General features: G+C 38.2%; 1 protein-coding gene across 1 annotated transcript; it reads left to right on the top strand.

The window, feature by feature from the left end:
- The first annotated feature begins 20,415 nt into the window (after positions 1 to 20,415).
- Positions 20,416 to 20,829, top strand: LOC143562865 (protein AGENET DOMAIN (AGD)-CONTAINING P1-like). The gene has a single exon (XM_077050552.1). The coding sequence runs from the start codon at positions 20,416 to 20,418 to the stop codon at positions 20,827 to 20,829; it is 414 nt and encodes a 137-aa protein (XP_076906667.1).
- The last annotated feature ends 4,971 nt before the right edge of the window (positions 20,830 to 25,800 follow it).

Genomic DNA, 25,800 nt, shown 5'->3' with positions numbered 1-25,800 from the left:
TTAGCGAAGTTATCCGCAACTTCGCTTCCCACCCAAGTTCGCTTAACTCCTAAGTTCGCTCATTCTAAGCGAAGTTATTTTTAACTTCGCCAAGTCTAGCGAATTTAAGAACTCAGCGAAGTTCTCTTTTCAGCGAAGTTAACTTTCAAGCGAAGTTATTCTTAACTTCGCCTACTGAGCTGTTTTAATATTTTTTTGTATTTTCAGGTTTTTCAGGTTTTCGCAAGGATGTCGTCGATTAACATCTCCGATTTGGTCAAGATGGAAGTAGAAGCGGGGTCTGCCACTAAGGCCCCGAGGCTGATGAAAGGAACTGACTTCGTGGCATGGAAGGACAGATTCATCCAATACATCAAATACCAGGATGCCAAAATGTGGGTGTGCATCCAGGATGGATATATCCCTCCAACTGCGCAATACGAAGGTCGCGATGTGGTTAAGAAGTACAGCAAAATGGAGGACGAAGAGAAGAAAATGTACGAGGCCGAAAGCAAGGCCCATGCTGCGATAACAATGGCACTTCCTCAAGAGGTTCTCCATACGTTCCGAAAGTACACTTCTGCAAGAGAGCTTTGGGATGCTCTTGAAAATAGATTCGAGGGGAATGTGGGTATCCGTGCATCGAAGGTAAAACTTTTGAAGACCCAGTTCTCCGTCTTCAAATTTTTGAAGAACGAATCACTGGATGATATTATCACCAGATACTATCATCTAATGACAGAGCTCAGCAATTATTCAATTGCTTACCGAGAAGAAGAGATCGTTGAAAAGCTTCTCGATGCTCTCCCACCGAAGTGGAAATGTACACCGTTCTTATGAGGGAAGACAGAGACTTTCCAAATTGTGATCTTGAAACGGCAGTAAACAAGCTCAGAACTTATGAGCTTAATATGGTTCGAAAAGAAACACCAACAGATCAGATACAAGACCCTGGTATGTATGGTGCAAAGGTTAAATCAGGCTCAAGTTCGAGGCCTGAATCTGCTGCTTATTACTCAAAAGGGGAGTCAGGTTCTGACTCTTCTCATGAAGGAAACGTCTCTGTAAACTCGAATGGTGACGTCTGTTTCGTTGCTGGAGGATCAAGTACTTCAAAGCCTCAAGCATCCTCAAGTAGTTTTTCTGCAAATGTCTCAAGCAATAATTATTCCAAGATGCCTATGAGTGTAAAATCTGCTGAAGAGCAGTTTGCAGTCTATGCATCATTTATTGCTTCCTACGAAAACTACATCCAGGGAAAGATTGTGGACCCTGCTGCTCTTGATGAGGATTACGACCAGATCGATGTTGATGATCTGGAGGAGATGGATTTGCAGTGGCAAATGGCAATGATTGTGAGGCGTGTGAAACGGTTTATGAACAAAACTGGAAGAAAGTTTGTTGGTGGTCGGCCCGGGTTCGACAAATCCAAGGTAAGGTGCTATAATTGTCAACAGTACGGGCACTTTGCCAAGGAATGCAGAAATGAGAGGGTTGAACGAGGACAAGGTCGACCTACACAACTGTAGGTTCCTGGACGGATCGTACACGGGATGTCTCTAACAACGCAGGTGCGGAATCCCTGCGTAGGTAGATACGAGTGTAGAGTATATAGAGATCGAACACACAAGCAATAAACCAACCACGTTATATTGATAACAAACACGTGACCCGAGGTCACCGTTACAGACTATGACACGTAACTCGGATACTGAAAACTGAAACGAAAACCCTAAACGAACAACCTTAAACTGTTTCGTCTGAAACAGTATATAAACACGACAACTTCGCCACAGGCGAAGTTGTCAATAACTTCGCTGATTCAACAAGTTCGCCATAGCGAACTTGTCGACAACTTCGCGCATTACAAAAACAAACATAAACAAAACATAATTACATTACAGACTCGATTACAAATGCTAGACTATGAACTACTGACATACATGTACCAACAACAACATTCTGGAGTTAACAGAGAGATTAACGCCATGTTGACCAGAGAAGCAGGTGAGTACAACTGGAACTCGCATTCAAGTGGTTCTGGTGAGCAAGCGAACATGGCTGAGGCTGAAGTGAAAGAATGTGAGAAGGTTGAAGGAATTGAGAAAGCTACTGAAGAAGAAACAGCTTTCATGGCAGATGACAAGGATAATCGCTCCGAGGTAAGTACTAAGGATATTTGTACTAGTTGTGAGAATTTGTCTGAGCAACTTAAAACGATAACTGATCAGTATGTCCATTTAGATGCTGACTTTAAAACTATTAAAGAAGATCACCATTTTACGAAAGCAAGAGAAACGAGTTATAAAATTAAAATAAAAGCATGTGAAAAAGACGTTCAAAGCTTAAAAATTAAACTTGCTGAGAAAATTGAAATAATTGATCTTAGTTATGAAGTTTTGGAGGAAAAAACTAAAGTGATTGCTGATCGGGATAAACAGATTGCTGACCACCAGGTAAAGGTAGTGGAACTGAACCGCAAACTTGAGCAGTTCAGGAATTCCTCGGCCATCCTTGATCACCTCGTGAGTGATCCAGGTACCTCTGCAAAGAGGGGAGGAATCGGATATAATGAAGTTCCACCACCCTTTAACCACAACTATACTTATAATCCGAGTGTTCAGAAATCTGTCGATTTCGAAGTTCCTCAGACAACTCCAATCAAGATTACAAGTGTAAAACCAAGTGTTAGCTGTGGAGAAACAAGTTCGAAAGTTTCTAATGTGAATATTTCTGTTTCGAGTCCAGTCTCATCGGATTCGGATAAGTTGTCCGAATCTGATCAGACAAAAGAGAAGGTAGGGTTACCCACCGATGGAGATAAAAATAAAGTTTCTAAAAAGAGTTCTCCACTCAATCCGTACGTCCCACCTTATGTGAGACGAACGGCTGGTAACACTACCTCTACATCCAAACCAACATTTGACAAGAAATTGGAGAGTCGGTGTTGCTTTAGATGTAACAAATTAGGGCATTTAGTTGCAGATTGCCCTCTGGAGCCGAGATTAAGAGGTGTGAAGCCAAATAAAACTGAGTATAAGCGTCATTTTGTTACTGCTAAAAATGAAAACTTTAAAAAATGCCAAAATGTAACGAATTCAAGTTTTCATAAAAACCAACCTCAGTTTTACAACCAAACCTCAAGATATAACACCTTCAATTCTCAAAGGTTTGGAAGGCATTACACACAATCTGCAGGGAGATTCCCTAACAGGACTTACAGAAATTATCCTGATGCTAACTTAAGAAAGCCAGGGTACGGGACGTATCGATCCAAGACCAATTGGTCTTGGGTCCCAAGATTCTAACTCTTTGTTTTATTGTGCAGGAACAGTTGAACAGGGCTGCAAACAATCTTTGGATTGTTGATAGCGGCTGTTCCAGGCACATGACAGGCAACAAACACTTGTTGCAAGACTTAAAACCTGTTCAGGGAGCTAGAGTTAGTTTTGCTGGTGAAAGCGGTGGAAGGATTACCGGTAGAAGAACTGTGTCGAATGGGAGAATGACACTTGAAAATGTAAACTTTGTGGAGGAATTAAAGCACAATCTGCTGAGTGTGTCGCAGATTTGTGATAAAGAGTACACTGTCCATTTCACAAAGAATGAAGCGATCGTATTGAAGCCTGGTTTTCAAATACCAGACGAATGGATAGTGATGAAAGCTCCACGTGAAACGAATACATATGTGATGGATATGAGGTCTACTGAAATGGCCACCAGAGAATCTTGTTTAATGACAAAAGCAAGCGAATCAGAATCAGAATTGTGGCACAGGAGAATGGGACATATTCATCTTCGGAAGATGAACTTCATTGTCAAGAATGGGCTTGTGATGGGCGTTCCCTTAAAAAGTTTTAACTTTGAAGACAAATGTATAGCATGCAAGAAGGGAAAGCAACACAAGAAATCCCATCTCACCAAGAAGATTAACTCAATTGCCGGTACTCTAGAACTACTTCATATGGATCTCTTCGGTCCCGTGAATGTACAAAGTCTAGGAGGTACCTCTTACTGCTTGGTGATCACTGATGACTACTCGCGATACTCGTGGGTATATTTTCTGAAAACGAAAGACGAGACGGCTCAAATGGTGAAGAATCTAATTACAAAAGTTGAGAACGTCATGAGTAAATCAGTTAAATTCATCAGAAGTGACAATGGGACAGAGTTCAAGAACTTTGAAATGGAAATTTTCTGTCTTCAGAAGGGAATTGAACATCAATACAGCGCTCCGTATACTCCGCAACAGAATGGAGTGGCTGAAAGGAAGAACCGAACGTTAATTGAAGGAGCCAGAACTATGCTGGCAGACTCGAAGCTTCCTGTGATGTTCTGGGCTGAAGCAGTTGCTACAGCCTGCTATGTTCTAAATAGGGTGTTAACAGTTAAGAAACTTGGAAAAACTTGTTACGAGCTTATGCACGGAAGGAAGCCCAACTTGTGCGGTCTTGAACCATTTGGGTCTCCTTGTTCGATTTTGAAGACTAATTCGAAATTTGGTGAAGTAGCTGATGAGGGAATCCTTGTCGGTTATGTTGTTGGGACTCCCAACAGACGGGTCTTCAATACGTCGACTTGCAAGGTGGAGGTGGTTTGTAACACCGACATTACTAGTTACCAACCGCCAAAACCAAGCAATGGACCTGCTGAGCTTTTCGACTATGTTAAACTTTTTAAGTCGTTTAACGTACCTAATTTGGAAATTTCTGAAGAAGACGAAAGAGCTGTGACGAAGATGATACTTGATGAGGAAGAGAATATATTGCAACATCAGATTTTTGAGAAATCTCAACCTTCCACATCAAACACGATCGATACCCCTGCGGCCTCAACTGAAGATGAATTTATTAATCCTTTTCACTCTCAGCCAGAAACAACCATAGATGAGATCTCTTCGAACTTGGAAGACAATTTACATGTCGGTGCTGTTCCGACCACGAGAATTCACAAAGATCACCCATTGGAGAACGTTATAGGTGATGTGTCCTCCAGTGTACAAACCAGAAGTAGCTTGAATGAGCACACCTGTGTTTATACAAGCATAAAAGAAACGGGTATAATGAATGAATGTTTGTACTCCTGCTTTATAAGCCAAATTGAACCAAAGAATTATCAAATGGCTTTAAAGGACAGCTCGTGGGTCGAAGCCATGCAAGAAGAGTTGGCTCAGTTCGAGAAAATGGAAGTTTGGACCTTGGTTGAAAAACCAAGAAATGTGCATGCTATAGGCACAAAATGGGTGTTCAAATGTAAGAGAGATGATAAGGGAATAATTGTAAGAAATAAGGCGAGGCTGGTTGTTAAAGGTTTTAATCAGCAAGAGGGTATTGATTACAATGAGGTGTTTGCTCCTGTTGCCCGGTTAGAAGCGATTCGATTGTTTTTGGCGTTTGCTGCATTTATAAAGATGAAGGTATTTCAGTTGGATGTGAAGAGCGCGTTTCTAAACGGGAAAGTTGATGAGGTTGTGTATGTTGAGCAACCTCCGGGTTTTCCTGACCCAGACTTTCCTGATCACGTATACAGGTTGAGCAAGGCGTTATATGGGTTACATCAGGCACCTCGTGCCTGGTATTCGACGTTATCGGACTACTTGCTGGAAAATGGTTTTGAAAGAGGATTGATTGACAGTACGTTGTTTGTGAAGAGAGAAGGATGTGACTTCCTACTGGTTCAAGTCTACGTGGATGATATCATTTTTGCTGCATCAAGAGTATCCATGTGTCAGGATTTTGAAGCTGTCATGAAGAACCGATTCGAGATGAGTGCTATGGGTGAACTAACTTTCTTTCTAGGATTGCAGGTTGACCAGAAGAAGGACGGGATGTTCATTCATCAAATGAAGTACGTTCATGATGTGCTGAAAAGATTCAAGATGGAGGACAGTTCTCCATATGATACTCCAATCTGCGTCAATCACAAATTGGGTGCTGAATCAGATGGTGACGCAGATGTGGACCCAACTCTGTATCGGGCGATAATAGGTTCATTAATGTATTTAACTGCTTCTAGGCCTGATATAATGTTTGCTGTTTGTCTTTGTGCACGTTTTCAGGCAAATCCGAAAGAATCTCATTTGAAAGGTGCAAAGAGGATTCTACGGTATCTCAAGGGCAAGCCGAAGCTGGGGTTGTGGTACCCAAAGGGAGGAGACGTTGAACTGGTGGCGTATACAGATTCTGATTATGGTGGATGCAATCAGAGTCGGAAGTCAACGACGGGAGGCTGTCAGTTTCTTGGAGGAAGATTAGTTTCCTGGCAGTGCAAGAAACAGACATCAGTTGCAATTTCAACATGCGAAGCTGAATACATGGCAGCATCCAACTGCTGCTCTCAGGTTTTGTGGATTCAGCAACAATTGCGCGACTATGGTCTGAATTTCTTACTCACTCCTATTTTAATTGATAACACTGCCGCCATCTCAGTAATTAACAATCCCGTGAAGCACAGTAAAACTAAGCATATTGACATTCGTCATCACTTCATACGGGATTGTGCTGAGAAGAAACTGATCAAGATCGAAAAAGTTGATACACTTGAAAATTTTGCTGACTTGTTTACAAAAGCGTTTGATAAATCCAGATTTCAAAACCTAATTGAGCTGAACGGGATGATCAATCCCGAGTAACCATGCCTTTGTGTTTGTTTAAAAAAAAAAAAAAAAAAAAAAAAAAAAATTTTGTCATTATTGCTTAAAATTAGTCGGTTACCTCAGTTTGATGGACATATCCTCGGATATGTATTGGTCCTCGTTTCGACTTAGAGAATGAGGATAGCCATTAACCGGAAGACTGAAAGTGACCGGGGCAGTTATGACGTGTGTTCTTTCAGTTGCTGAAAATTAGTCGGTCATTCTTAGTAAGAAGGACACATACTTGTATGTGGTCGGTCCAGTTGATCCATTGGATCTTCAGGATAGCCGTTTACCTGACGACTTTGACGTGATCGGGGCGATTGAAATCAAAATTTTTTTTAAATGGGAAATGAAATTACTTTTCAAGTCTACTACTTCGTAAGAAGTTCTTTGCTGTGTTTAACAGAAAATTGATCCAACCTTGGAAAATGATATATATACTGATTGTGTGTGCTTAACTAGTGAAGTTATTAGGCTTAAAAGGCTTTAGAACAGTCATTGTATGTCATGGTAAATTTTTATGGTGCGTAAAAGTGTATGTGATACTAACTTAAACTACTCGAATTTACGTGGAAACTCCTTAAGAGTTTTGAATGTCTTCACACATATCTTTCCGAATGATAGGCAGAAAAGCGACTACCCAGTCATACACGAGCCCGTGAGTGTTCTGATTCCCGTGAGGAAAGCATGTCAAGACACTGCAGTGATCCAGATTCGGGACTTGCAGTAGTTTAGTACTCCGAAGTCAATAAGAAGTTTGGTTAAAAAAAAAAAAAAAAAAAAAAAAAAAAAAAAAAAAAAAAACATGTATATTTTTAGTACTTATGAGACATAGTAACAATCAAGACTTCTCATGTCTGGAGTAAGAAGAGAACGGGATGCAGTCAACGAGTATATACAAGTTAATCAGACACTATGGGTCGAAGTCAACTCGGGGTGACTTGGGTATAGCCAAATACGCTTTGAGAATAGATAGAAGACTTCATTATCTCTGAGTTGTTGTCTACTTAAATTTTGAGCTTAACTGAACCTTAATCTGTATCACAGAAACAATGAAAACCATTTAAGTTATTTACATGCTTACAACCTGTTTCTCTATGTCATAATACAGCTAAACACGGATCCAAGTGACAGTCACATAGTTAGTATGATTCATGTTGGGATCTTTTCTATAACATAGTGGTCCCTGACTAGACTGAAATTTGATCCCTTATTTCGTAAAATTTTTATAAGTTTTTCTATTTTTGTAGTTGTGTTATTGAAAAACTGGTTACTTGGACATGATCATATTTGTTTAACTCTTTTTGGAAACTTCTAATGTTAAGTGCAAGATTCTTCAAACTTAAAGGGCTGATTTTGAAATTAAGGGCGAAGTTGTTGAATTCAAAGCCTAGTGGAATCCAATCAACTACAAGCAGCCCTCCTGGTTGAACACGGTAAAGTTATAGATGCCTTCAAGGCATTCTTGGCATCTCAGGGGGAGAAGACTTGTAGGGGAGATGAGTTGAGGACGAAACGGAGCGAAGATCATGACGATGATCCCAATGCACCGGAAGGTGCAGGTGGTGAGCTGCCAAGAACCTCTCAGGCTCTTGGGGCTTCCACAGCTGAGGGGGAGTCTACAAATGCAGCTGGTGACGACGTGGTAGCGGTTGATAATGATGATGATGTTGAAGACATGATAGATGCATTGAAAGAGTTGGATGAGGAGGATGATGAGTTTATGATGGAAGATGATGTGCTGCCAGTGGATGAGATTGAGAGGATTGGAGAACAGATTACAGTTGAAAACGTATTAGAAGAAAGTGAGATTGTTGATAACTCCGTGGAACATGAGATTCCGGAGGTTGACGGAAAAGGTTTGGGTGATGAGAATGCTGAGGAAGATGCTGAGTGGGAGGAACAACCGAACTGGAAGGAAGGTTGTGCCCACTGGTTCGTAAAGACGAAGAAGCCGGCGGTCCCTAAGATGTTCAGAAAAAGTTACAATATTAAGGGATACGCGGAAGCCAAGAAAGGTATTATCTGCTGGTTATACGACGAGCAGCTACGGCTCTTTGTGATCAAGAGGTACGATGGCGTTCAGTACTTCCAGAGAAAGTTGAGATCTCTAAACACACTGCCAGAATGTGAAGTAAAAGATCTAGCCAGATTGGGATTGGTAAACAGAAGCGAAGATAACATGGCTAGAATCATTGCGAAGATCGTGTGGAAAGAGTGCGTTAAAGAGAAAAAGTTTGAGCTACTGAAACCACAAAAAGGAAAACTTGTCGAAGACAAGGATAGAGATCTGAGAGTTGATGGAAAACCTTGGATGGTTATGAAATACAAACCGATCCGGTGCCTTAAAGAAGTACCGATGAAGTTCATGCCCAAGGACGTGCTCAAAGATCTAAAATGGTGGTACGTAGATTGCGAGACAGCTGAGGCGGTAATGGAAGATGAGGATGAACAAGAAGTACTTCGGGTTTACGACCCGATGCATCTTGTTAATCTATCGAAGGCTGATCTGAAGGCGCTCAACGAGAAGAAGATCTTCTACATTCCTGCTTGGAAGGATCAAGCTAGGAAATATCAACGGGTGGTGTCGGTATGTGTTAGAGAAGGGGCGCACGCGTAGAGATGAAAGATTACAAGACTCAAGATTTGAAGATCAAGATATGAAGCTACTGCCAAGGGGGAGTCTGTTGGTACATGTGTCAGTAGTTCATAGTCTAGCAATTTGTAATCGAGTCTGTAATGTAATTATGTTTTGTTTATGTTTAATTATGTAAAACGCGAAGTTGTCAACAAGTTCGCTATGGCGAACTTGTTGAATCAGCGAAGTTATTGACAACTTCGCCTGTGGCGAAGTTGTCGTGTTTATATACTGTTCAGCGAACAGTTTACTGAGAGAGAGTTTTAGGGTTTGTTTCAGTTGTTCAGTGAACGTGTTCGTGTCATAGTCTGTAACAGTGACCTCGGGTCACGTGGTTGTTATTAATATAACGTGGTTGGTTTATTGCTTTCGTGTTCGATCTCTACATACTCTACACTCGTATCTACCCACGCAGGGATTCCGCACCTGCGTTGTTAGCGACATCCCGTGTACGATCCGTCCAGGAACCTAAAATTGGTATCAGAGCCTTAGGCTCTTATGCTATGGTTCGAGATCTGCGTTTTGGTGTTTCTGGCACGTTTCTGTGCGTTTCTGGGCCGAACAGCGCCGTAGGCGAAGTTATTGTTCATCAGGCGAAGTTGCCGTCACTGTTCGTAGGGTTTCAGCGAAGATATAAGGTCTGGCGAAGTTATGAACAGGCGAAGTTGACTTTAGGCGAAGTTGACTTCTCGGCGAAGTTATAGCCAGGCGAAGTTATGAACAGGCGAAGTTATGAACAGGCGAAGTTATGGTCAGGCGAAGTTATGGCCAGGCGAAGTTATGGTCAGGCGAAGTTAGCAGCTAGGTGAAGTTAAAAAAAAAAAAAAAAAAAAAAAAAAAAATTTGGAGTTTTCGTCTGTATGGCCGGGCGATGTTAACTTTCGGCGAAGTTAACGAGATTAAAAAAAAAAAAAAAAAAAAAATATTTTGGAATTTTCCGTCTGTATGGCCCGGTGTACACGATTATTGTGAGACCGAAGATGTTGTTCCGTCAACGAGTGATCTTGTTATCTTTTGGTTTTACGTGTGAACAAATACGTGTCAACTCTGATTTGGAGTTGAGGTTGTGAATGGGTTATTGTTTGAAACTGGATAGTGACACATATTCGGGTGTTTGTGGGAAAGGAAATTGTTGTTGTTCGTGGTGACCAACAGAAGAAAGTCAAATTGAACTGAAGGTTTTTCGTCATTACTGGATTGCGGTCAGAGCATATTATTTATGTTATCTTCAAGGCGTTCGAGAATTGGATCCTGAAACGTGATGCTTATTTATTAGAGTGAAGATTCTGGAACAAGTTGGATTTAACCGGGAATTAAAGTGTTTATGTTCCTGATCGTTATCCCTGGTAATTGAAGATGCTTCAGATTTTTTAATGGTCGTGTGTTAGATTCTGTCAGGGTGGTCTTGTGATGAAATTGATCACTTGATGTTGAGTAGTTGAAGATTAAACCTTATCGTATGCCGACGAGTTGGTGAAGTTGTGGAGGAAGCCCAACTTCATGAGTTGGTGAAGTCAGATGGACTCACGTGATTGGTTGAGATGATCTATTGGCACGAGGATGCATGCATTACAAAGACCTCAATTGTTATAGTCGGAGAAGCTTACACTGAAGGGGAGATCTGATATGGAAGACGCTGGGTGATTGGTAGATTTGTGAAGCTACAGGACAGTTTCTGACACGGCTGGTTGACTGCAAACAGAAGATCATCAGTTAAGAGGGAGTCTGTTGGTGCATGTTTTGTAACAGATGATCTTTCGTGTTTGTTAGAATTGAGAGCAACGGTCAAAGGGGAGACTGTTGGTGCATTTTGTGACCGTCGCTATGCAATTCTGACCAGCGGAACGCCACAGGCGAAGTTAGCACAACTTCGCCTTAGGCGAAGTTAGAACAACTTCTGCCTTAGGCGAAGTTATCACAACTTCGCCTTAGGCGAAGTTAGCACAACTTCGCCTACTGAAGCCCAGGCCCGTGAATGTTTTGTCTATATATAGTTGTGTCTTGTTTAGTTTTAGGTATCTAGAAATCAGTGTGTGTTTGAGCAGCTTGTTTATTGAGAGAGAGTAAGAGACTAGAGTCGTGTGAGACGACCCGAGGTAGAGCTCACCTCGGGTCAGTCGTGTTTTCTGTTTTTGTTACGGTATGTAACGTGATTATTTTATATATGAATCTGCAGATTTGTTTATCCCGTTCTAGTATTTGTTTGTGTATTTGATCGTGTACGTGTTTGTGTTATTCGTCTGTACACCATAAACGAGTCTAGGAGGATTCCGCACTCCTAGACCTCGTGCGGATCTCGTATCGATCGGCGACGCCCCCGGGGGGACTAACAAGTGGTATCAGAGCCTTAGGCTCTTATGCTATGGTTCGAGATCTGCGTTTTGGTGTTTCTGGCACGTTTCTGTGCGTTTCTGGCCGAACAGCGCCGTTGGCGAAGTTGTCGTGTTTATATACTGTTCAGCGAACAGTTTACTGAGAGAGAGTTTTAGGGTTTGTTTCAGTTGTTCAGTGAACGTGTTCGTGTCATAGTCTGTAACAGTGACCTCGGGTCACGTGGTTATTAATATAACGTGGTTGGTTTATTGCTTTCGTGTTCGATCTCTACATACTCTACACTCGTATCTACCCACGCAGGGATTCCGCACCTGCGTTGTTAGCGACATCCCGTGTACGATCCGTCCAGGAACCTACAAAAATAAAAGGTTATGGTTTAAATATGTTGTTATTAGTATTATTATTATGGTGACTATCCACATTCTTAACTCCCATGTTTCATTATGTTTCTACTAACTTTGTTAGCCTATATATAGTGGCTTCTTGTGCTTATATTAGATATGTATACATAGATACCAATGACTAACAACCTCCCTTTTCTCTACTTATCATGCTCTCTATACACTATTTCTCTAGGTTCGAAGAATGTAATAAAGGAAATGTTGAGGCGATTTGGGCTAAGGAAGAAGATAATATATAATGCTTGAATATTGTGAAAGCTCGGACTAAACTAACCACACTTTTGGTAGTGTCGGAAATTTGTAAAATTCATTGTATTAGTTTACATCAACTGGCGGCTTGAGATATGATATATGTAATACAATCTAGATGGTTGTGAGATTATTATTATTAAAATTGTAATGCATATGAAGGAACATTATTAAAATTATTATTATTATTACTACTACTACTACTACTATAATGTGAGTTAAAATGTGTGTAAAAAGTCCCAACCTATTAATAATAGATTGATTGATTGATGATAGACAAGTAAGTAAATAAGTAAGCAATGAATTGAATTGGTAATACATTGAACAAGTAAATTAAAGTAGATTGAGAGAAGTGACCAGGTTTCTTTAAGATGACGAATGCGATGTTGATTTAAGGCATCGAATTTAGACTTTGATTGTCTATAAATTTGTGAACTTTGATTATATGGATTGTTAGTATTATGCATATTTAATTGCATGTAATACTGTTAGAAGTTTTAGAAGATAGGGAGTCTAAAGTGATTACTGACATTAAAGCTGTATAGTGTTATTTGATTATTGTTTCCACTGCTTAATTGATTCTAACAACAATTAGATTCAATTCCGTCAAGCTATTAAAATCAAACCAGCACATTACTCATTACTGGCTTGGAGTGGGAGAAATGGAGTCGGTTCAATTTTATTAACTTTCCGTCGCAGACAATTCTTGATGTAGTTTGTGTTTGTTGATGCAGTTTGTGTTTGCTTATTTTTATTCCATGTAACTTTGGACTTTTTAATAGTCCGATTTTGGTTTTTTTTCCTTTAAAGTTGGCCTTTATTTGTTTTCATATCTAGAATTTTGGGTTTTATTACTGGAAAATTGCCTTCAAAGATTTTATCCAAAAAAAGGTAAAAACTAACAATATTAGATGTTGTTAACCATATTACCTCATAAAATTTTTATACATTATATGCACTTTAAATATAAGTTTAACAATATGCGTAGAATAACAAACAATTTATAAGTCAGTTTTAAGTTTTAAATTGTCAAGCTATTAAAATCAAACCAGCACATTACCGGCTTGGAGTGGGAGAAATGAAGTCGGTTTAATTTTATTAACTTTCCGTTGCAGACAGTTGTTGATGTAGCTTGTGTTTGTTTCTTTTTATTTGTTGTAACTTTGGGCTCTTTAATAGTCCGATTTTAGTTTTTTTTCTTTAAAGTTGGCTTTTATTTGTTTACATGTCTAGAGTTTAGGGGTTTTATTACTAAAAAATTGGCTTCAAATATTTTCCCAAAAAAAAAGTAAAAAGTAACAACGAACAACCACGAGTTTCTGATCATATGGATCAAACAAAGGATATGCTACAAAAGGTGCCACATTTTTAGTATTTAAAATACATGGATAATTGGATAATACATAATTCACACTTATTTTCCATTTGTTCTCAATGGAGGGCTTCACCAATTAACACCTATTTATGGATGCATTGAACTTCAACATTTCCTACACTATATAAGTTATTATTACCCTTACTTTCCTCCAACATCTATGAAACTCATACTTCATGACGTCACCAATTATTAACACATATTTATGCATGCATTGAACTTCAACATTTCCTACACTATATAAGTTATTATTACCCTTACTTTCCTCGAACATCTATGTTCCTTGTAACATCCCGAAATTTCTAAAATAATATCATTTATATTAATTATTTTTAGTGAGAAAGTTTACTCGGGTTAGCGGAGAAATAATTAAATGAAGTAGGAGTTAATACGAGTCGGGCTTGTGTTGGGTTAGGTAATATGGGTAATGGACTTGGGTTAAAATGAAAGGAAGATAGACCATGGGCTCAAGCCCATGACCCATCATATAAATACCTCCATTATGCTCAAATCCCTTCATTTACACATATTCCATACACCACCAAACCACACACTTAGCTCTCTCTCATCCTACTCTCTATCTCTTTAGCGGAAACCAAGAGGAAGAAGAAGGAGAATCGGTTTTCAACCCGAGGTAAGATTAGTATGTTGTTGTATGAACCCAAACCCGTTAGGTTTAGTAACAAAACGATAAGCCGACACCGTTAAATCGTTAGAGCCACGAGATCCGGGTGGATTCGGGTATAAACCGAACCTAAGATGAGCTTAGGGGTAACCCTTGCTCAGATCTGGATCGAACGGGACGAAAAACGGTGAAAACGGTGCTGGAATGCGTTTTTCCAGCCACCGCACGGTTTTCCCGCGAAGGCGGCGCCGGAGTTGGCTGGTACGAGGATAAGTAAATGTCAGAGAATGTTCTGACATTCTCTGACCTAAACCTAATTTGTTAGCGGAAGGGAGACGAACTAGCCTTAGTTCGTTATGCCAGTTTGCTAGGGGAAGATAACGAACTAGCCTTAATTCGTTGTGTCAATTCGTTAAGTCAAGGATGACGAATGAACCCCCAGTTCGTTAAGGGTTCAGTTCATTAAAGGACCAGTTCGTTAACAAGGTCCAATATGGAAGATGACGAACTAGATTAATGAATCGGCTAGGGGCTCTGCCCCTAGCCGATTCATTAAAGGACCAGTTCGTTAAGTCAAGGATGACGAATGAACCCCCAGTTCGTTAAGGGTTCAGTTCATTAAAGGACCAGTTCGTTAACAAGGTCCAATATGGAAGATGACGAACTAGATTAATGAATCGGCTAGGGGCTCTGCCCCTTGGACCCTGCTAGGGCCTGCCGCCCCTAGACCCCGCTGCCAGGGGTGCTGCCCCCGGACCCCCCGTTCATTGTGGGTTGTAGTTGAACTAGAAAATACGATATGGATAGAAATAGTTAATTGATACAAGTAAATATTAAACAGTTAGACGTGCACAGCTCGAGAAGGAGTAGCCGTTAGCAGAAGAAGTAGCTGAGATCAGGTGAGTTTCTAGCCCCATTTCCTTGTTATGTTTTCGAGGCTGTGTGCATACTCGATGTGAAGTGTGAATACACTTACCTTAAGTGGTAAGTGTATGCTTTAGATATTATACGAGGTAGCTATTATATAATGCTTGTCGGTACGTGAACGATCTTCGGATATTGCACGTATCGCCAAGGATAGTGATTGCCAAGTGGTTGTTAGTGTGTATGAATGCTATGATGTGACTTGCTTATTATGTAAATGATGAACTGATACGAAGTGTGATGTAGACAAGTAGAGGTAGAGTGTGTTAGAAGTGGCAAGGGTCTAGTAATAGTGTTAGTGGCATGACGATGGTACGTGGTAGGGTAAGCCTATACGTGACTTCGTTATTAAAGTGGCAAAGTGGCATAACGTTGTACGTTATTAAAGTGGCATAACGTTATTCGTTATTAAAGTGGCTAAGCTGTAGGGGTAAATAAGAGGCTAAGTGGTAAGTTGAGCAGGTTAGATAGTGGGCTATGTGTCTTCGGATACGTATATAATTGCATGTAGTGGTTGTATGATAAGTTGCTTGATTAACTAGAGCTCACTCAGCATAGCTGACTTTTAGTATGCACGCAGGTGAGCTGATTATAGAGTTAGCATGAGGACGGCACATGCCATTAATTGAACGGCTGGCATCCAAAGACAGAAGAGAAGATGTTTTAAATATAATGTTTTGGGTTATAATATCAAAGAAAATATTTAATGTTTTGTAAAGAAGGATGATGTTTTATATTCCGCGAAAAGTTTTAATTAACTCTGATTTGTAAGGATTGTGTTTATGAGTAAATCCGACGCTAAAGTAGGGCTACCGGTAACGGGGCCTTACATTCCTTTCTTGCACCACTGCAGCCCACGAATATGGTCTGCTTACCTCTCGACATCATAATGTTCTACATACTAGCACGCTTGGATGCCATCGAAGTTGTTAAATGTAGGTCTGTGTGCAGGCAATGGCGTGACATGATATCAACACCGGAGTTTGAGGCCACTCATTACTCCCGCTCGCGTATTGCAGCAAAGCAAAGAACTATTTTAATACATGATTTCAACTACTCAACATATTCGATGAACCTGAAACACAACACTTATTGTCCAGAGACAATAATTTCATTCTCGTTCCAGAGCGGCCTCACGGGTGTAGAAATACTAACACACTTGGATGATCTATTGTGTGTTTGCTTCAACGAAACTAGTGAGATGGTCCTCTTGTGGATTTGAATTTTCCATAATTTTGCATGCATTAATCTTTCAATCTGCTCAGCTGAGATAATAGTTAAATAACATATAATAGATTGAAGTTTAGGGTGTTGATATTTATAACATAATTGGCGGACCTAATGCGACTTGAATTAGCATAAACCCATTAGGTGTACGGAGCCTTTCGCACGCCGGTTGAAAATTATCTGTACAACAATATGTCACATAAGGCAGGCTGGATTATGTAAAGAATTGTTTTTAGTTTGGTACAATTGCCTCATGCAATGTTTGCCGCTTTGTTGCTCAATTATTTTTAAGTTTTTGTTAAATTTTATATTTATATGTGTTGAGATAATTTAATAGGTAATATCGAACAACAATGAAAATAGCAGAGGGTCTTTCTTTGTTGTATTTAACTTCTTAAATAGCTTCTCAAACTTAAGTGACATTTTAAACTAAAATGTGTAATGTTAATATACATTTTAACCATGCAAAGTAATTAATATAATTTGACTATACATTAGACTTAATATATAATTTACGGGTATGGATAGGAAAATGGTTGTTATCAAACCAAGTAACGTTGAAATTCATAATGGAAATAAACCGTTTTATGTCACGCTTGCTCAAAATAAAGAAGAGAGAATGACAAAAGTCCAGGTTTTCTGTTGGTTTTTAAGCTTTTGAAAACCATTTTGGTTGGTTTATCATTTGGTTGAAAATTATTGAACCAAAATATTAAATATAGCTTAATCATTTTGTTAAGTTATAGTTAATTGATTATTAATTCATGTCACTAAAAACATTTGGGTAAGACGTTCATGCGCCCAACAATGGTACATAATGTTATCAAGTTAGTTAATGATCAAAGAAGTCAAGAATAATACTTAAGTTAGTTTTACTCTAAACAAAGTTTATGTTATTATTCAATTTAATGGTTCATCAATATTAATTTATATACTAAATTATATAAAAATATATATACTTATCTGGTTCTTGACTCTGGTTCAACTAATCCAATTGGTCCTACGGATATACCAACAAACACGTCATGGCCAACACCTTAATGCGATCCCACCGCAATGCGCGGGCACTTATGCTAGTATATTTTAAGTGCTAGCTTTGAATCCGTGCAGTGCACGCAAGTTGTAAAATATTAACACATAAATTTCTTAATTATTTGTATACATCTTATAGATGGAAAATGTATTACATAATTAGATTTTATTAAAACAAAAAATATGTAGAAACTAATATACAATTCGGTTCGAAAATACATTAACTATTAATTAATGTAATTCGACTTCCATTCAATATAGATATTGATACCGGTATAGATACACGAATAGAAATACAAATATAGATATGTGTGCGTAAATTTAAATGTATACGAAATGATAGCAATAACAATTATTTTTTTAATCTTTTAAAAGACAGAAATCCATTAATAATTAATTGACTGAACGTAAATAACGTAATAGTATAAGTTTATAAACTCTCCGATAAGAAAACATATTATACTGTTATATATATATCAAAACTCCATTGTTTTTCTAAGTGGGACGTGAAAAGGGAAACTATATTTTGATATAGCATGCACTCCACATATTTTTATATATTATTTATATTTATATATTATAATTACCAACTTACGTTTGTGAGAGAACTTCACTATTCATTGTTTTCTTTGCAATGACCATTTGTAAACTGTGTTATTTATGTTGTGCTTATACCTAATCTCTACACGTGGCTTTTTGGGATGACATATAACCCTTTGTTTCACATCTGTTCTTTTTTTTTTCTACTTTTCCACCGTTTCATCATTGTTTTTCTCACACTTTCATCGGAGCTTTGGTCCAACCTTTTCTGATTTCATGTCGTGATTTAATTTGAACATGTGCAATATTTCATATGATGATTTTGATTCATTGTATGTGTTTTGCTGCGGCATTTGAGATATTTTATGGTTTAAAGGTGACTTTTGCTTTTCGTTGAACATGTATTATGTTTACTTTCATGATCGCTGGCCATGAACATGTATTAAGATGCCTGAACTTATGAGTTTGTTGTTTGTTCTGTATGGGATTCTACTCTTTTGGGTACTGACAGTGGTTGTTGGCGACAGTGGTCAGGCGACCATGAAGTCCCCAATTTGTTACATATTTAATCATGTAGCAATTTCTTTGATTAGGTATGGTGTATCAATATCATTATCAAATGAGTAAATAAGAAGTTATAATTTCTTGCAGAAAGCATTCAAGTGATGAAATTGATTTTTCCATCTTCTTGAATAGAAGTCATTGTTTGTGTTTGCTTTGGTATTGTCCGTGGTTGATAGTGGTGTGACAAGATTCGGTTTGTTTCTCTCTTAGGCGACGATGATTGTGATCGCCTACTTGGCGTGGCAACCTCGGTTGCAACCGGTGGCGGCATTGAGCCGTAGTTTGTTAGCAGTGGCAATGACGATCTAGAGATCTGAGTCAGTCGATTGGTTTTATTTTGTTTTCATTTCTTATTTAATTTAAATTTAATTAACGGTTTTATTTTGTTTTCATTTCTTATTTAATTTAAATTTAACGAGTACTTTGCTTTAAGCCACATATTGTGCTTTCGAACATCAATTAGTTTTAAGTTGTAGAACATAATTGTTGTAGATTGAGAAGTTTTTGGCGAAATTTGACGGGTTATCATATTAATTTGTGTTCTCAATGTTGCTGATCAAGTTTTGAACTATTAGATACTTTTAGTTTCTTTTTCTTACATATTGATGCTTCAACTTGCTATCTTATGCTTATGCAACAACTTTAACTTACAACTACACAACAACTTTAACTTACAAGTCCAAAACCCGCGCAACGCGCGGGTTCAAGAAACTAGTTTAGTTTTAAGGTTGATGTAGGAGGGTTGTGCTAAGTGATGTCATCTAACGATCTAAACATATGCATGATATAGTTAGTCGCTCGCTTATATGTACGTATGTATTGTATTTTCAAAAGCTGCCTTTTATTTATGCAATTCAGTTTATAAACCAAGAATCGCGATGAAAGACTAAAGAGAAAGACTCGCCAGCAAAGATCTATGAAAGACTCGCCACCACCGATGATCTTGAAGTGGCTGCCACGACGAACAAAGAATCGCGATGAGCGAAACTAACAAAGAATCGCGATGAGCAAAGAGGTTTCGCGTGGATATTTTTCACGCACCAACAAAGATCTAAAGAGAAAAAATTCAGAAAATTAGAAATATAAAAGGTAAAACTTAATGAATAAGTAGACTATTTTGTTACCTTGGACAAATTAATTATACTTGTATAAAAATGTAAAGAATATGTTTGTGGGTATAATTTAGGTAAAATGATATATATGTTTCGGGTAATCGGGTCGGGTATCACATCATCACGTGCCCGTCATATACGAGTGACATTATTTTAAACTAATCTCATACATGAATACTCGTCCCGAATGTTTCGGGTATACCCATGACGGTTAGTGGGAAAATTCTGAAAATAATCCAAAATAAGAGAGATAAACTGAAAATGGTCCAAAGTAGTATCAATTCTGAAAATAGTCCTTCCAAATCTATCTCCTACGTGAGATTGGGAATTGTGAAGTGAGATTTGGGTATCCTATCAGATACAGACACATGTCATTTCACAGATAAAGTTTAATTGAAATTTGACTTTGCTGATAGTTTTCTAGTGAAAATAGTTTTCTGAAAAACCATAGGTTTGCAATGAAAGTTTTCCGTCACGTGGTTATCCGCGTTTTTTTGAAATGTATCTCCTCGGACGCATTCCAAATGAATTTCGTCAGCTACGTTAAATTTCAAAAAAGTTGGAAAAAAACGATACGTTTACAAAAACCATAGTATTTGTCCGACGTGTTTTAATAAAGTAAAAAAAACCGATTAGTTTACAAAAAAGTTTAATACAAACGATAATTTAGCTCTGAATTCTATCTTCTCAGTTGATTTTCATTGAAGTTTTATAAAAATCCGAAAAATTTGTATTCCTTAAATGTTCTCCCACTTCAACCAAATTATATTGTAGAACAATGAAATTCAAGAGAGGTGATCAGGTTGAAGTTATTGATCTGGATAATAGGTTTGACGGATCGTATTATCATGGCAACATAATGTCCCGGGTTGGCAAGAAGACGTATATCGTTCAGTTCCGTACCCTGCTAGAAGCCGATCAGTCTGGGTTTCTTAGAGAGTTTGTTATGACCCGCAAAATAAGGCCAAAGCCTAATGATGTGGTTGTTACTGACTTTGCACTCGGCCAGAAGGTTGATGTTTTTGCCAACGATGGTTGGTGGGTTGGTCGAATTGCTAGCAAAATAGGGGAAACTGAGTATCTGGTCCATTTTGACATCACCAACCAGGATATCATCTACCCGTTTGCTAACATCCGCCTTCATCAAGATTGGGATGCTACAAATGATATTTGGATGCACACCCGCGACTAAAGAATGTTTGTTGAAGTTTATGTTGTTTTGATGTAGTTACCATGGCTTATGTAATGTTTTAGCACTAAGTTTTCAACTTAGTGTTCTTGAAATAAATGTTATGTTTTTATAATTTAATTTGTGTTGGATGTGTAACTAACTATTAAGTGTTAGTAAATTAATATTATCCTAGGAAAACAACAGATAGTAACTTGATTAAACCACATTTTGTACATGAAAGCAAATAAATGAAAAATACAAATCCATATTTTCCATTAGTTGATTTCCATGTAATCAACACCATTCTGGTCTTCTTCTTTAACTTTCTTTGGATCCAGTTTTGTTTTGTTTCCAGCCGGTTTGTTATTGATGTTCAAGCCCCTAAATGCTTCCTCCCAAGCTGCATCGATGTCAAAATCATCACCATCCAATATGGCAAAGGGATCATCTTCAATTTTTGTGTTTTGGTGAGGTTGTAAAACATTTTTTTCTTCCACACGCATTTCATCGAAAACGTGTATGAAGGTTTCAATGTCATCAAACTTATCAAGATCTGGGAGGCGTGTATCCGAATCGTTGCAAATTGGTTTTGCCATTTTAGTGACTAGTGATGATAATGGTTTCTTGGAAAAAAAGGAAATTTATATGAAAAAGTATAAGACAAGTTTGGATCAAATATTGGGCGGGCTTTTGGATCCTATCAATTTGGATTAAAACAAAACGATAGGCCGAAGTTGTTATCTTTCGTGATATTTAGGCCCAAATTAATTACGCCGATGAGTTTTAACACATTTTAGTCAGGTCCGATGAGTTTATATGAAAAACCATCGGGATTATGACAACACTCCTTTTGATGCATGTTTCTAGCCCCATATAAGCCATACACTTACTACTTAGGGTAAGTGTATTAACTAATCATGTTCCCGAAAACATAATAAGGAAATGGGGCTAGAAACTCACCTGAACTCGGTTCATCTCAGGGTTAATGATAACTCCTTTCTTTAACTGGGCGCAGCTAACTGTATAACAATTACACGTATCAATTAACTATCACTACCCTTATCGCATTTCTAGTTTAATATAACCCTCAACGAACGGGGGTCCGGGGGCAGCGCCCCTGGCAGCGGGATTCTATTTGCGGCAGCCCCTAGCGGGGTCCAAGGGGCAGAGCCCCTAGCTGGGGTTAAGCTGGCGGAGTCCAAGGGGCAGAGCCCCTGGCTGGGATTAATGAAAAATTTATTTTCATTAACTGTTCTTAACAAAATTTCCATTAGAATTCTTTAATAATATTTTATTTTCTAACTCATTCGCTATAACAAATGGCCTCTGGTTGAGCCTCATTCACTATCCCATTCGTTATGACGAATGGTTCTCTGGTTAAGCCTCATTCGCTATCTCATTTGTTATGACGAATGGTTCGATTCGTTATCTCATCAGGACGAATGGATGTATAACGAATGAGTAGGCTATTCGTGCTTTCTTGAGACAAATGAGAGGTTCATTCGTTTCGAGTGCATGAAATTGTATCCTATAGCGAATGGCTTGATTCACTGTCTTTCATGACAAATGGTGGATAACGAATGAAAAATTCCCTTCGTTATTTCTGTAAGACGAATGAGACGCTCATTCGTTACAAGACACACGAATGTGTCTTATTCTTTACAACTTTTTAACAAATCACCAGCTATTCATTTGACATAACTAATGACCAGCAGTCCTTATCCTATCTTTGACCTGATTCGTCAAAGTCAAAATCGCCAAGAACAGTCAACACCAGATCTGCAATTGACCCTCGATTCATGACGAAACAACATGAAATTGGTATCAATTAACTCGGAATCATAGCGCCTACAAACCCTAAGTATCCAATCAGCCAAACATTCGTGTTTAAAGGGTGCTTTGCTTGATATTTACATACGGTTCATCATAACATCGTTTAACCTATCAAATGTTAATGGATTGCATTGTGAATCGGTTCGTTTGATTCGTTTTCACCATATTCATATAGATCTAGGATTACTTAAACGAATCAGACATAAATGAACAAGTTTCCGATATAAACATACCTTTAACGAATCGGCTTTAACGAATACGATCTAAGCTTGATGTCGGTTTGGCTCGTTACGATGTTCTATCACTATCGAGCTCAGGTTTTCACCTTCGGATCTTGGCTCGTGATATAGAAGGGTGTGTGTGTTTTTGAAAGTGTAGGCTATGGTGTAGAGATGAATAAAAATGGAAAGAATTAGGGTTTAAGGGGTCTTTATACTCCCTTAAGCCCATGGACCTAAGGGCCGATTACCAGTCCTTATTCCATCTTTTAATGTCCAAGACCACTCTCTTATAGTTTATTTAGCTAAACTGATACACGACACATTAATAACAAACGAAATTTCCTTTATTAATATTATCGAAAGCAAGATGTTACACTACGTTAGGGCAGCGACACCCTGTACCACTGATCCAACCATCAACGATTCATCATGAGGTAATAATTTCTGATGCAGATATATATATATTTGGTGATGTAACTTTTTTGTGGTCATACTTTTTATGTTTTAGTATGATGATAGATTTAAGTTTTATAATTTAACTATAGTTGAAGTTTTATTATACATGGTAAAATATAACTTAAGAAATAATGGTTTTAAAATTATAATATAAAATTCGTAGACATAATACTTATCTCAATTATAAACGATGACACTAATTTAAATTATCTCAGTTTTCTTGTCTTAATACATAATTTTAATGAGATGCTGTTATCATTAGTCATAACATACAATCCAGTTTTTTAAGTTCAACATTCTTTTCTGAAAATTGAAACACAAATTTGAGAAATTTGCCTTTTACAAATAAGTCAAAGGGGCGGTCAAGGGCAGTATAGAAGTTGGTTCGAAGCAAGATTTACTAGTTGCACAAATCAGGTTCAATACTAGCAAGTGGTTCTAGGATCCGAGAGATCGCCTAGGATCCGAACCGATAATAAGCATTATGGTTGGTCCACGGGTCTAATTTTTTCCATTAATTGGGTGTGGGTTGGTTTTAGCGGGTAAGACCCGTTTGATCACCCCTAATGATTTCAATGAGTACTTTGAATATAATAAAAAGCCTGACTTGACTCTTGATTTCTTTAACCTCTATACATTGGTTGTTTTGTAGATTGAAAAGTAATCATGGTTATCAAGGAACTCGTCAAGGAAAAGAAAGAATAGAAACAAAAATGTTAAATGGAATTATTGAGGAGTTGCGAACATAAGGCAGAGAAAGATGCTATGTACAATAGGATGACAAAGATTGAAGTTATGTTAGTAATTATGGTTAAAAGATAGACTATAACACTTAAATTTGAATATTTGAATGTTCAATATGTTATTTGACATTTTAATTTCTAATTTTAAGTGGATTGTTTTTATATAATTTTGAAAGTTAAATAAATGCTTAATTAAAAAAATATGAGCATTATTAGTAGATGAAACGGAAATAAATATATATTAAAAAAACATTTTGGCCAGAGATTTGCGACCGCTTTTACGGTAGCAAGATTTGCGACTGCTTTAAGGTAGCAATTTTTGCGACCTCTTTGTAGTAGCAATTTTTGCGACAGTTTTTAGTGTGGCTATTTTTGCGACCGCATTTCCGGTGGCAACTTTTGCGATCGCTCTCATGGTTGCAACATCTGACTGATTTGCGACCGTTTTTAAGGTAGCGAAATCTTGTCGCAAACTGTAGAATCGGTTGCAAGTTGGTCGCAATTGGACATTAGCGACGTGTGTTTTTCCGACCACAATTTTGGTCGCAAAACGGCCGCAACAGGGCAATTGCCATGAAAAAAGAGCGGGCCGAACGCAAGAAGCTACAAAGTTAAATGGAAAGAGACTTGGAAAAAGAGCGGGCTGAACGAGAGAAACTACAAAAACAATTTGAAGAAATTATGAAAAAGTTTGCTGATAAGTAGTTTATTGACTGTTTGGTATTTTGACATGTTAAACATATGTTATTTTGTTTGGTATTTTGACAAGTTAAAACATATGTTATTTTGTTAGGTCATTGTAAAAGATTAGCTTAATTTAAATCATGTTTTATTTTGTTTTGGAATTTTAGCTTTTTATAACTTTTTTGAACAAATAATTTAGATTTTTGTTCTTTTTTTATTGACAAAATGGCAAAAGATGTCATTTATGTTTGATCGTTTTTTCAATGGACGTCCTTTAGCAAAAGAGATGACAGAAGACATACTTCACGTTTCAAATATCTTTCATGTTACGTCCTTTGGCTCTAACCCAGTTAACTTTTCACGTTAAATCTGGTCATGTGCAAGGCACATGAGGGTATTGTTGTAAATTCACATATTTATTTATTAATTAAAAATAAAAGACATAAAAAAATATATACATATATAACCCCCCCCCCCCCTCTCTCTCTTCAACCCACCAATCTTCATCCTCTGGCCACCACCTCCACCACCACCTACACCATCCACCCCAACACCACCCCCACTAATCACCACCAACATACCTTATATTTTTCCTTAAGAACACCAAGAAGCTCATCAACAACCTCTACACGTGACCGTTGTGGCTGCCGGAACCACAAGTACCACAATTGTGCCGGTTAGATTTAAGGATGGGTTGAGGTGGGTGGTTTGACAGTAGTGAATCTGAAGTTTATAAATGGCGGCGACTGCGAGTTGAGGTGGGTGGCCCGTGATTGTAGATCTAAAGGTTGTAAATGACGGTGGCGGCGAGTTAAGGCCGGAATCTGGTGGAATCCGTGTATTAAAGGTTTTGACCCGGGTTAATGATTGATGATTGTTAAGCTTTGAATAGTATTATAGTTTGTTGGAAATTGGTGATTGAAGATTGTTAATGATTGGAAATTGGTGGTCGAAACAGCAGGTGATGGGTGGTGATGGTGGCGAAAAATGATGGCGGTGGCGGTGGCTGGTTGTGGTGGTTGGTTGGTGAAGGTGGTAGTTCTATGTTAAAGTGA

The sequence above is a fragment of the Bidens hawaiensis genome, unplaced genomic scaffold, assembly GCF_021521415.1.
Source record: "Bidens hawaiensis isolate Kalapana, Puna unplaced genomic scaffold, B.hawaiensis_p1.1 tig00021180_1, whole genome shotgun sequence".
Lineage (NCBI taxonomy): Eukaryota > Viridiplantae > Streptophyta > Magnoliopsida > Asterales > Asteraceae > Bidens > Bidens hawaiensis.
Note: the sequence above shows the minus strand (reverse complement) of the source record. Positions and strands in the feature narration are given on the sequence as shown.

Excerpts from the sequence above, each read along its gene's own strand:
- LOC143562865 (XM_077050552.1), top strand. The coding sequence starts at position 20,416 with ATGAAATTCAAGAGAGGTGATCAGGTTGAAGTTATTGATCTGGATAAT.